This window comes from Lissotriton vulgaris, unplaced genomic scaffold (genome assembly GCF_964263255.1).
Source record: "Lissotriton vulgaris unplaced genomic scaffold, aLisVul1.2 SCAFFOLD_227, whole genome shotgun sequence".
Classification (NCBI taxonomy): domain Eukaryota; kingdom Metazoa; phylum Chordata; class Amphibia; order Caudata; family Salamandridae; genus Lissotriton; species Lissotriton vulgaris.
Window position 1 is genome coordinate 1921608 of NW_028242055.1, and position 12587 is coordinate 1934194.

The following is a 12587-nucleotide window of genomic DNA, read 5'->3' on the forward strand; positions in this document are numbered from 1 at the left end:
GGCGAGAGCAGAGGCGAGAGCAACTGCACATGCCAAGGAAATGGAAAGAGGGAAGAACGTCGAAATCGAAAATGCACACCACATGACAGACAAATATCGCACTGGCCTGTGGAGGAATGACTGAAGGGAACAAGCAGAGAGGAGACACCCTGAAGGAACATGCTACAGGTGCGGAATGGAATTTCCACACAGAGGCCCGTGCCCAGCGTTTGGCCAGACGTGCAAAAGATGTAATGGAAGAAACCACTACGCCAGTGTGTGCCAAGGCGTACAATTCAGAGATGACAGAGGAAGGACAGGAAGACAACAAACAAAAGTCGACAACAAGACACGTCAGATATGTCGACAATGAAAGGAGAAGTTCATCACGAGGGTCAGGCGAAGAAGAGGAAGAAGAGAAAGTGTATGAACATTAACATTAATTAGTATGTTCTGCGGTACTACAGTAGTACTACAAAACGTATTGGAAAGTGCTGTTCTCAAGCTGCACTTTTGTAGTAATTTACACTCTAGTAAGTCCCTACTTCCTGTATTTTCTATGGATCGGTGTTTCAGTGCCAGTGGTTGACCATGTGTATCAAAAGGGTAAGTTGTTACAAAAGTGCAGTTTGTGATTACTGAAAAGTAGTAAACTGACTCAGAAGTCTAAGCCTACTTAAAAGTTTGTTACCTTTGTGAATCAGGCACATTGTTTCTGAAAGCTACGAAGGGTAACGCAGTGTTTGTTGTTTCAGGAACCTCATGTCATCTCAAGCCGCCTCAGGAGAATGTGATGGACCTTTGTAACCACAGTGGGGCTGGAGACTGCTGAGGGGACATCCTCAGACACTGGCCAGCTTCAACACCAGGAGAGGTGACACTGGACAGCTTCAGCACCAGGAGAGGTGATGGGCCTGTAGAGGTGCTGTGATTGTCAGCGAGGCCCTGCCCAACACCGGAGAAGTATTGGTGCATCTGTTTCCATCAGTGGTCGGTCACCCATCTGTCCCTTTTGATATTTAAGTAATAACCTTTCCAAGTGAAGACAAAGTGAATCAATAAACCTGGCCTAATACCATGGTACAAACGTTGGAAAATATTCATGTGCCAGTGCCCGCCGGGCAGCAGGAGTTTCCGCTGAAAGTCCTACAGAGACCACAGACTCAGATCCAAGGAGGGAAGATGGTGAAGCTTGACCCGTCACGGGATGGTGAGGGCTTCCTGCTCGTGTTTGAGTGTGCCTCTGAGGGCGTCCTGTGGCCTTCGGAGCAGCATGTGATGCCGCTGGCTCCCCTGCTTGCTAGTGATGCACTGGCCTCTTACCCAGACCTGCCACATCGAAGTGCCAAAGACTATGAAAGGTTGAAACATGCCATCCTTGACCACCTAGGAGTGGGTGAGGATACCTGCCGGAAGAGGTTTCGCAGTCTACCTTTTACCGTCGAAGCAGGCGCTTGGACAGTCACCCATCAGCTGCAGGACTTGTGCCAGAGGTGGCTAAAACCTGGAGTCCGCAGCGCTGCAGAGATTGTGGATCTCGTTGTGATGGAGCAGCTGGTTCAGATCCTTCCAGGTGGTGCTCAGGGGTGGCTGGAGCGTCAGCGGGTGGGCTCCCTTGACAGCTTAGTGGAGCTCATTGAGAGATACTTGGTTGAGTGCAAGGAAGCCCTTCAAGATGGCAGCCGCAGTGTCCACTCGTCATCGTGGCAGGAGGGTGTCCAAACTGAAGGTAAGGTGGCTTGATTCCAGCTGGTGCTCTGAGGACTTCCTAGATCTTGTTGAACAGAGTCTATAGAATGCATCCTCCATCACCTCCTCCATCACCTCCTCCATCACCTCCTCCATCACCTCCCCATCACCTTCTCCATCACCTCCTCCATCACCTACTCAATCACCTCCTCCATCACCCACTCCATCACCTCCTCCATCACCTCCTCCATCACCTCCTCCATCACCCACTCCATCACCTCCTCCATCACCTCCTCCATCACCCACTCCATCACCTCCTCCATCACCTCCTCCATCACCTCCTCCATCACCTCCTCCATCACCTCCTCCATCACCTCCTCCATCACCCACTCCATCACCTCCTCCATCACCTCCTCCATCACCTCCTCCATCACCCACTCCATCACCCACTGCATCACCCACTGCATCACCCACTGCATCACCCCCTCCATCACCTCCTCCATCACCCACTCCATCACCCACTCCATCACCCACTCCATCACCTCCTCCATCACCTCCTCCATCAACCACTCCATCACCCAATCCATCACATCCTCCATCACCTCCTCCTCATCTCCTGATCATCTCGCTTCAGGGAGCGGCCGGGGCCACCTCTCCCTTCCCATTCCATCTCTCCCAGCACATGCTGGCGTCTCAGGTGAGAACCGTCCCCTGTTTTAACCATTCATCTTGTGAAGGGTGTCTACATATGCACTTTTCTCTTTCCCTCCTCCAGTTCCACTGTATGTAACCCATTAGTAGTTTTATATTAGAGCATGTGATTCTATGTATGCTTGTGTTTGTGCGCGCAGATGTTTGTGTATGTGTGCTTATGTCTGTGCGTGTGATGGTGTGTGCATGTATTTGAGCGTTTTTGTATTAGAGCATGGAATTGTATGTGTGCTTGTGCGTGTGGATGTTTCTGTATGTGCGCCATTCTGTTTGCGTATGAGAGTGTGTGCGCACATTTGTTGTGTGCTTGTGCATGTCTGTGCGTGAGATGGTGTGTGTGTGTGCATGTGTTTGTGTGTACGTCCTTGGGTATTTTTGTTCTGGAGCATGTGATTGTATGTGTGCTTGTGTTTTTTTTGTGATAGTTTATGTATGTGCGTTTGTGCGTGTCTGCGTGTATATGAGAGTGAGCACATTTGTGTGTGCTTGTGCTTGTCTGTGCGTGTGGATATATTTGGGTGTTTTTGTATTCGAGCATGGGATTGTATGTGTGCCTGTGTTCTTGGATGCTTCTGGCTTCCTGCTTGTCTGTGTGCGTCAGTGTGCATATGAGAGTGTGTGCTCACATTGGTGTGCGCGTGTGCTTGTCTTTGCATGTGATCGTGTGTGCACGCTGGATTTGTTATTTTCTGGTGGCCACTGTCCTGGATATTGACTTTAACTGCATGATGCCTAACATTAGGCTGGCCACCAGTGTACAGGGTGTACAGTACAGTCCCTGCCTGACCCCAAGATGGCTTCCATAGTGGTCCCCTACACGTTGTTTTACTTCCCTGGGACAACAATTGGACATTGACTAGACCTTTAACCTATCCCCTAACCTGCCTACACATCCGGACTTGGAACCTGTGGAACCTACCCCAGATTGTTGAGACCTAGCGATTCGGCTGATGCCCGGTGGAGCTACCATATAGCTAAAGAGGAGATGGGTTGCGGACTCCCCCCTCCCTGCCGTCACCTACCCAGCCGGACCTTGGGCAGATTTTCCCCTCGTCTTTACGTCCTGTCTTCCTCCTACCCCTTTACCCTATCCCCTTACCCTTCCTGCCCCATTCACCTTGTCCCCTATGTTCTTTTAATGCTTTTCTTGATACTTATGTAACTTTTAACTGATGTAATTTGCAACATTATTGTCCCTCATGTAAAGCGCTCTGATTCCATCGAGTGTAGCCAACGCTATATAATAACTCATTAATTAAATTTGTTCCCATTTAGTACTCTTTCTCTCTTTGTCTACCTCCCTAGCGCCTAGCTCCTATCCTCTCTCCTCTGAATCTCTCACCTTGCCTGCTAGTCTGCCTAGCCCCCTGTCCTTTGTGCCCTTTGACTAAGCACTCCTTCTCCCCTTGTTGGGGAAAGATCCAATATTTATACTCTGGAGTCTCAGCGAACCCGCTGAGTGAGTCCACAGCGCCAAGGACCACTCACAGCTGAGGTATGGTATGGCCCCCCTTGCCAAAGCACTCCTTCTCCCCTTTTTGGGGTAGGATCCAGTATGTAGGCCATGGAGTCTCAGAGACCCCTCTGAGAGAGTCCACTGCGTAAAGGGAGCCTCTCGCAACAGAAATAGGGAAGTGATACCACTTCCCCAGGGTCCACAGCTTAGTGGACTTTGGACGTTGCTTTGACTCTTCTACCAGTTTGTGTCGCTGTCTCCCTTCCCCTCTTCTTTCCATTCTGTGTCCTTCACCCTCCCCTTCTCTCTCCCGCCTTCATTACCTATCTACTTCCCCAGCTCCTTCCCCCTCCCCTGAATCTTTTCCCTTGCCTGATTTTCCCTTTTCGTATTTGTGCTTATTGTTTATCTCGACCTTGCTAGTAACTATGTTGCCATGCTCTTATAACTGTGTAACCTTTGTAACGATGTAACTTGTAACTATGAACTGATGCTCATGTAAAGCGCTCTGATACTTCCGGGTCTAGCCAGCGCTATATAAAACCTTTAAAAAAATAAATACTCCATCACCTCCTCCATTACCCACTCCATCACATCCTCCATTACCCACTCCATCACCTCCTCCATCAAATCAACCAAAACAGGTGGAGGGATTCTTTTAAAATGTTGCCACAAAGCACCAAGAAAAAATAAGTTCTGTGGAGCAGCTAAAGGTTGAAACTAATACCCCAATTTAACATGGAATATTTGAACCTAATAAAGTCAAGAAGTAGCATGTGCCCACGCTAAAAATAAGTATCCTTACAGACAATATATGAACGTTTTAATTAAAAGTTGCAACATATAACTTTGAATGTCGCTTCTTGAATTCTGGTCTGATTCTTGTGGTTTCGGTACACCTCGACAGACTGTATACCGAGCTCCTGTTCAGAGTAGACTTCCTCTTGTGATGCGGAGTTAAATCCAGTGTTTGCAGCGCCAGCTCAAAGCTGTTAAATATTCTAGACTTTATCTAAACCCATAACTCAAATGACGCATGACCTTTGTTTCTTTTCCGACTGATTTCAGTGGCTGAGAACCTGGAAGAAATCAATGAAGCCAGGAATGGTCCATCTGTGAGAGTTTGCCAAAACTTTGAGGGAAGCGCAAAGGTTGATTGCGCCTCCACTGAGCCCGTGGGCGTGAAATCCGAGGCGCAAACACAGGTTGAGGAGAAACCGGGTGTGAGGGACCACCGGAACCATGCCGACCACACACAGATTGATGGAGCCCTCTTAGAGTCGGCGTCCGTGAAATCTGAGATCATAGCAGTGGATGAGGAGGAGAACCACAGTGAGTGTGAAGAGAAACACAAGAAGGGAAGGCAGGTGCCCCCGTATTATCTTCAGTACGACCCGGGCTCCAAGTACAGAACTGGTGATGGATATACACCACCTGCTGACCAGGACTGTCCACGGGCAGAGGGGTGTGATGGCTTCTCTGCAGAACTTCTGGCTGTGAAGAGCGAGGTTACACCGAGGTTTATTGAAGACGCTCTGCCCGTGAACAGGGGCCAGATGCGGAAACGGGAAGGCCTCTCTTCAGGTGAGCAAGTAGTCCTCACATCTGATTGTCCAGTGTGTCAGTGATGGGCCTCTACCCTAGAACTGTATATTTTGGTTTTTGGGGGGCATGGGCTAAATGTTGTCCGAGACTGAACCAGACATGATCAGTGTTCCTCCTCAACAGGGGTAAGGCTCTGCTCAGCTTATAACCGGGCCCTTAGTATGTCAGAGTTAAGAGGCATAGAACTGGCGGTGATGTTTCTTGAGGGATGCATGTTGTCACGGACCAGTTGGCTTATGACTTGCAGTCCTCTATGCATACTGAGCTACTTGAACCTTTCGCGGGCTGGCTCCAGTCGAGTTTGTCTCCCCTCACAGACGTTAGTTATGTTTACAGAGTTTGCAGCTGCAGCAGGTCCTTGTGTGCCAGCTCCCTCTGCGGCAGTTCTCCTGTTCAGCTTACCCACAGTCTGCTACCCTCTGTTGCCTGTCTACCTGCTCCCCTCTGTTATGCCTCCTCTGCTTATTGCTTGCTCTGTTTTGCCTTTTCTGCTCATTTTTCTGTCCTTGGCTTTGCCCTCTTCATCTCTGTTTTTGCTTTTTTTGCTTGTTTTTCTGTTAGTTTTACTGCCCTCTGTTTTGTCTTTTCTGCTCGGTTTCCTGTCGTCTTCAGCTCTATTTTGCCTTTCCTGCTCAATTTTCTGCCCATTGTTTTGTCTTCCTCTGCTCGTTTTTCTGCCCTCTGTTTTGTCCTCTTCTGCTGTTTTGCCTTTCCTGCTTGTTTTTGTGTCCTCGGTTTTGCACATTTATTGCTCTTTTTCTTCTCTGTTTTCCCCTTCTCTGTTGTTTTTTGCCCTTTGTTTTGCCCTTGTCTGCTGTTTTGCCTTTCCTGCTTGCTTTTGTGCCCTCGGTTTTGCCCTATCATTGCTCTTTTCTGCTCTGTTTTCCCCTTCTCTGGTTTTTGCCCTTTGTTTTTGCCCTCCCCTGCTCTGTTTTGCTTTTTTGCTTGTTCTTCTGTCCACAACTTTGCCTCAACTACTTGTTTTCTGCCCTCTAGCCCTTTCTGCTCATTTTTCTGCCCTCTGCCTTGACATCTCCTGCTCTGTTATGCCGTCTGCTTTTTTTCTGGCATCTGTTTTGCTCTCTTCTTCATTGTTTTACTTTTTCTGCTTTTTTTTCAGCCCTCTGGTTTGCCTTTTCTGCCTTTTTCTGCTTTCTGTTTTGCATTTCTGCTTTGTTTCTACCCTTGGTGTTGCCTTCTTCTGCTCTATTTAGCCTTTCTGCTTATTTTTTTACCCTCGGTTTTGCCTTTTCTGCTAGTTTTTATGCCCTCTGTTTTGCACTCTTGTGCTCTTTGTTACCTTTCCTTCTTGTTTTTTAGGTCGAGCGACCTATCTCAATGCGCATGCGCATTGAGTGAGCGGAGCGAGATATAAAGGGGCTTAAACAGAGCTTACCGAGATCGGGCGATTCCATGAAGTGCCCGTGAAAAGCTCTCTCAATACGCATGTGCATTGCCATAAAAAGCGCGTGCACAGACACCAGCCTCCCTCCCACAGTCATCCCCCAGCGTGCGCTGTGCCAACAAGCCTTTGAAGTACTTCAAAGGTATCCGCTCCCCCCGCCCCCTGCTTCACACGTCTCACGGCCGCCAGGCCATCTCGTATTTCTCCTCCCACGTTAGAGCTATATCTTTGGCGCTGCATGAGTTCTCTACCTCACTTTAAGTATCTCGGGCTGCCAAAACAGGCTGAACTCTCTAGCTATGTTAATTTATCATTAACTTTAATATAGCTCAGACTGTGGCGTCATTGACGTCAAAGCGCTTTCCATACAGTGAGGCGTATTCGCAAGGAATCACATTTTACACATAGCTGTTTCCACGAAGTTTAGCAAATATATATATAGTCAGAAGGCATGGGGCTGGCATGTGGGGTTTCCCAACATCAACTACTTCAAACTTACCGAGGGCAGGACGCGTGTTTCAATGTAATTGTTGCTGCGCATTTTGTTGCCACAGGTCAGCTCGAATGTGCAAGACTGTGATCCTCGGCAAATTTCAGGGTCTGTTGCTAATACCGCACTGTTAACTTTATTGTCTAGTTATGTAGGTTCCCACACATCCTTGTTCTTGCAAATCGCCGAGGACAGCCAAAGTAGTTGAAATCTTACTCCCGGGGGCAATTAGTTAAACTGCTTCCTTATCAGCTCGTTAAATCCAGGAAGTTCTGCCTCACTCGCGGTACTTGAAAGACATTTCGTTGCTGAATCTTACGAAACAGATGGCGTTGTGTCATGTCCAAGTGTTGATCAAATGATTGGTTAGTTGACAGCAACAGAGTAGAAAAGAGCGGTATTACCTTATTCTTAAACGCACGCATTGGTACACAACAGCCTGGAACCAACCTGTAGGTTTCAATCTCACATAAACTGACTCAGGATATCATCATTGAAGGGCACTTTCAACAAATTGTATATATGAATACGTAGGATTAATCCTACGTATTCATATATACAATTTGTTGAAAGTGCCCTTCAATGCTAGGTCCTTGTTGAATTATATGTTGATTGGAGGGTGGCCTGGCATTGAGTTTCCCTCTGCAGCTCCTTGTTGAATTTCAGGATTTCATCATGCCAATGTTGATACATTTGAATGAGTGTTTTAATGTTTTTTGTAAAAGCACACAGATACTCAACGGGAGTATTATACCACCTCTTTACATGTATTATTCTTGTCAGATAGGGAAGCTTGTGATAACGCTTGCCTGTATTTTTCTTTTTGCATTGCAGTTGTGACATCACTACTCTTCTGTAATAAAACAACTTCGGCAAAGATACATTTGCTGTTCCCACTCTTCCCCGCCCTCCTACTCCCTGCACAGATGTAAAACAGATAATTAAGGAAGCAGTGCACCTTATTTTTGTTACAGTAAACAGTAATAGACAACCCCTTGCTTTACTCGTGCGAGCTTAAGGTTGAGCCGAGTGGCCGCGCGCCGTCTGTGACAGAAGCCTCCTCCTCCTCGAGTTCAGCTTTTTGTCTAATGATACCGGACATCAATGTGTTCTCATCCCAATTTGCAGACTCCGCACACCACTCATGCACATCCACCGCCACATCCACTGCCACATCCACCACCACATCCATCACACCCACCACCACCACATCCACCACACCCACCACCACCACATCCACCACCACATCCACCACATCCACCACCACATCCACCGCATCAACCACATCCACCATCACCACATCCACCGCATCCACCACCACATCCACCATCACCACCACATCCACCATCACATCCACCATCACCTTCACATCCACCATGACATCCACCACCACCGCATCCACCACCACCACCACACCCACTACCACTACATCCACCACCACCTCCACCACAACCACCACCCCATCCACCACCACCACCACCCCCACCGCATCCACCACCACCGCATCCACCATCACCTCCACATCCACCATGACATCCACCGCCACATCCTCCACCACATCCACCACCACCACCACATCCACCACCACCGCATCCACCACCACCACATCCACCATCACACCCACCACCACCACATGCACTACAACCACCACCCCATCCACCACTACCACCACCACCGCATCCACCACCACCACCACATCCACAACATCCACCGCATCCACCATCACCACCACATCCACCACCACATCCACCATCACCACCATATCCACCATCACATCCACCATCACATATACCACCACCACATCCACCACCACATCCACCATCACCTCCACATCCAGTGGAGGAGTGTGGCTCACTGGTTAGAGCAGGCAGACCTGGAAGCCGAGGTCAGCCCGGGACCAGGGTTCAATTCCCGGTTCGGCGGGTCTTGAGTCCTAAAATGTCCATGGACTCGACAATTCTCGCTCCGGTGCCTACTCCATTCATGGGTTCACACTCTGCGACTCTGGGCAATAGCTTGCTTAATCTCCACAACAGCCCCTCATGGCGGGATGCCTGGCTTTCACCTTGCGGATACCCTGCTGGGGTTATCTCACAGGGGAATACCAGGACGGGTTCCCTAAGCAAGCGCTTAGAAACCAGTGGTGATTTGCGCTATATAAATTCCTGTACATTTACATTTACATTTACATCCACCATGACATCCACCGCCACATCCACCACCACATCCACCACATCCACCACATCCACCACCACCACATCCACCACCGCCACATCCACCGCCACCACCACATCCACCACCACCACCACATCCACCACCACCACCACATCCACCACCACATCCACCACCACCACCACATCCACCACCGCATCCACCACCACCGCATCCACCACCACCACATCCACCACCACATCCACCATCACCACCACATCCACCATCACCACCACATACACCACCACATCCACCATCACCTCCACATTCACCATGACATCCACCGCCACATCCACCGCCACCACCACATCCACCACCACCATATCCACCACCACTTCACCACCACCGCATCCACCACCACATCCACCACCACCACCACATCCACCGCATCCACCACCACCACCACATCCACCACCACATCCACCATCACCACCACATCCACCACCACATCCACCACCACATCCACCACCACATCCAACACCACATCCACCATCACCTCCACATTCACCATGACATCCACCGCCACATCCACCACCACATCCACCACCGCCACATCCACCGCCACCACCACATCCACCACCACCATATCCACCACCACTTCACCACCACTTCACCACCACCGCATCCACCACCACATCCACCACCACATCCACCGCATCCACCACCACCACATCCACCACTTCCACCGCATCCACAACCACCACATCCACCACCACATCCACCACCACTTTCACCACAACCACCACATCCACCACCACCACATCACCACCACATCCACCACCACATCCACCTCCACATCCACCACCATGACCACCACATCCACCATCACCACCACCACCACATCCACCACCACATCCACCACCACCATATCCCCCGGATCCACCACCACCACATCTAAATGTGTGTGGCTCTGTGTGTGTGTAGGTGCAAATGCAATGTTCTTGGATTTTCGTCACAATAAAATACACTGAACATAATCTTCACAAAAGTTATTTACAAACGTTTAAGCTATTGCCATTATAAATTACAACAACTTTTATTTAAGTATTAATTATTTACAAAATTAAAAGCCATTGTTATTTGTAATATCAATACATCTAAGTCACGTAAATACAACACACATTGCATTACAAATGCTATCAGTGTCACATTTGCAAAAGTTAAAACTATTGACATTATAACTGACAAAGCTATTAATTTTGCTACTTTCAAAACCAACACATAAATAAAAAAGTGTCATTTACAATACCAATAGCTCAAACTTTCCTAATGCGAGACCTATTGCATTTCCAATGCTTGTCTGATCTGTGTTCTGCCTTTTTCTGCTTGTTTCCTCCCTCTTCCTGCTGTTTCCCTCCTCCCACTATCCAGTGCCCCGCACTCACCCAGCACCTACTTAATGGAGGCCCCAGTATGAACCCATTTAGCAGGTCCTTGTGTCTTGTCCCCTGCAATATTTCTCCTGTCCAACTTGCCTGCAGTTCGCTACCCTCTGAAATCTTTAGAATCTGGAGCTGGATTCTGTGGCTCAGGGATGCGAACCGCTGAGCACTTCCTCCTTCACTGATTCTTTCCTCTCCACATTAGTTGATTTAAAAGAGCCTTCCTCCCCTCCCCTCATGAAGTCTTTTTGTGGCCCAAACAGCCCTTATATGAAAGAACTTGGGCTGCCTCAAAGCCAGACATGATTATGATGGTGACAGAGGATGGGCAAATCCCATGTTTATGACTTTAAGCAAATACTTTATCAGAAGTTCTTGTAGTCCACTATTTTTTGTCATCTTTCCAGCCTTTTAAGCAGCTGCTTGTGGTATCAGTGGCTGTGAAATTTATATTCCTCTTCTCCTCGTGATAAAGAATATTGAATCCTTTCCAGATTAGGAATGGTGGGTGTAGGTTGCATCATTAGAAGACTTGCGTCCTGCAGGTGACGGCCCGTCTCCTCTTCCCATCCCATTAGTTCCTACCGCTTCTTCGCAGTCACCTGCTCCAGTGGAAGGGAAGCTATGGGGGCAGCGGATTGGTTCAGCTTTTGAGACAAAATGGAGGCGCTCCCAATACCACAACAGGTCATAGGAAGGTAACACCAGCTGGAGCAGAGCCAGCACCTGCTCCTGCCATGCAGGGGATGTAGTCATTTTGTATCTAGCTCTAACCTTTCAGATGAGTTAACCACTTTTGTGAACGGTAGAGGCTGGAGGAGCTGGAATGGGCGGCCGCCACTCCTTCTGGCCCCAGTTCACCTGGGCTTCCACTTCAGAAGTAAGCCTGTAGAGTGGCCCTCCTCATGCAATGAGGGAAGGCAGTTGTGCTTTCAGAGACCCCTCGTTTACCGACAACCATCATACTCCAAGGAGGAGAAGATAGTCCTATCAGATGGATCTGAAGACATCAACATCACGACCACCACCGAAGACACACCCCTCGCTGCCGAACACATACACTTCCAGATCCACACCGACCCAAAGACCACCCTCAGAGGAACACTCATCTACAGACCCCCGCCCCCACGCGCGCAATTCAGCGAAACCATCACCGACTTCATCAGCCCGCACGCCCTAGCCTCACCAGAATACATCCTCCTCGGGGACCTTAACTTTCACCTGGAGAAAAACGACTGCAACACCACCACCCTGCTCGCCAACCTCGGACTCAAGCAACTGGTGAGCACCCCCACCTACATTGCTGGCCACACACTCGACCCCATCTTCTCCGCCAGCAACCACGTCTCCTTCAGCCACTCTTCCGGACTACACTGGACCGACCACAGATGCGTTCATTTCACCTTCAAACGAGAGACTCAACAACACTGCACACAACAAACCCCCGGCAGATGCTGGAGCAAAATCACCACAGACCAGCTCCTCTCATCACTGAACCAGAACTTACCAGCCAACACCACCGACGTCAACAACGCAGCACACAACCTCACACAATGGATCTCCAACTGTGCCGACAACCTCGCTCCACTTAAGAACCCCCCAGGCGGGACCAGCAACAGGAAAACCCCATGGTTCATGTACACCCTCAAAGAATCTAAG

The 12587-nt window shown here is 49.1% G+C and overlaps 1 protein-coding gene across 1 annotated transcript in view; it reads left to right on the forward strand.

Moving 5' to 3' along the window:
* The first annotated feature begins 734 nt into the window (after positions 1-734).
* LOC147669084 (uncharacterized) overlaps positions 735-12587 on the forward strand; it is a 42798-nt gene continuing 30945 nt past the window's right edge. Inside the window, exons 1-2 of the mRNA XM_086948241.1 lie at positions 735-1708; positions 4904-5419. Of these exons, the coding sequence (XP_086804367.1) occupies positions 1057-1708; positions 4904-5419 (1168 nt within the window). The 5' untranslated portion in view covers positions 735-1056. The remainder of the gene's footprint in view (positions 1709-4903; positions 5420-12587) is intronic.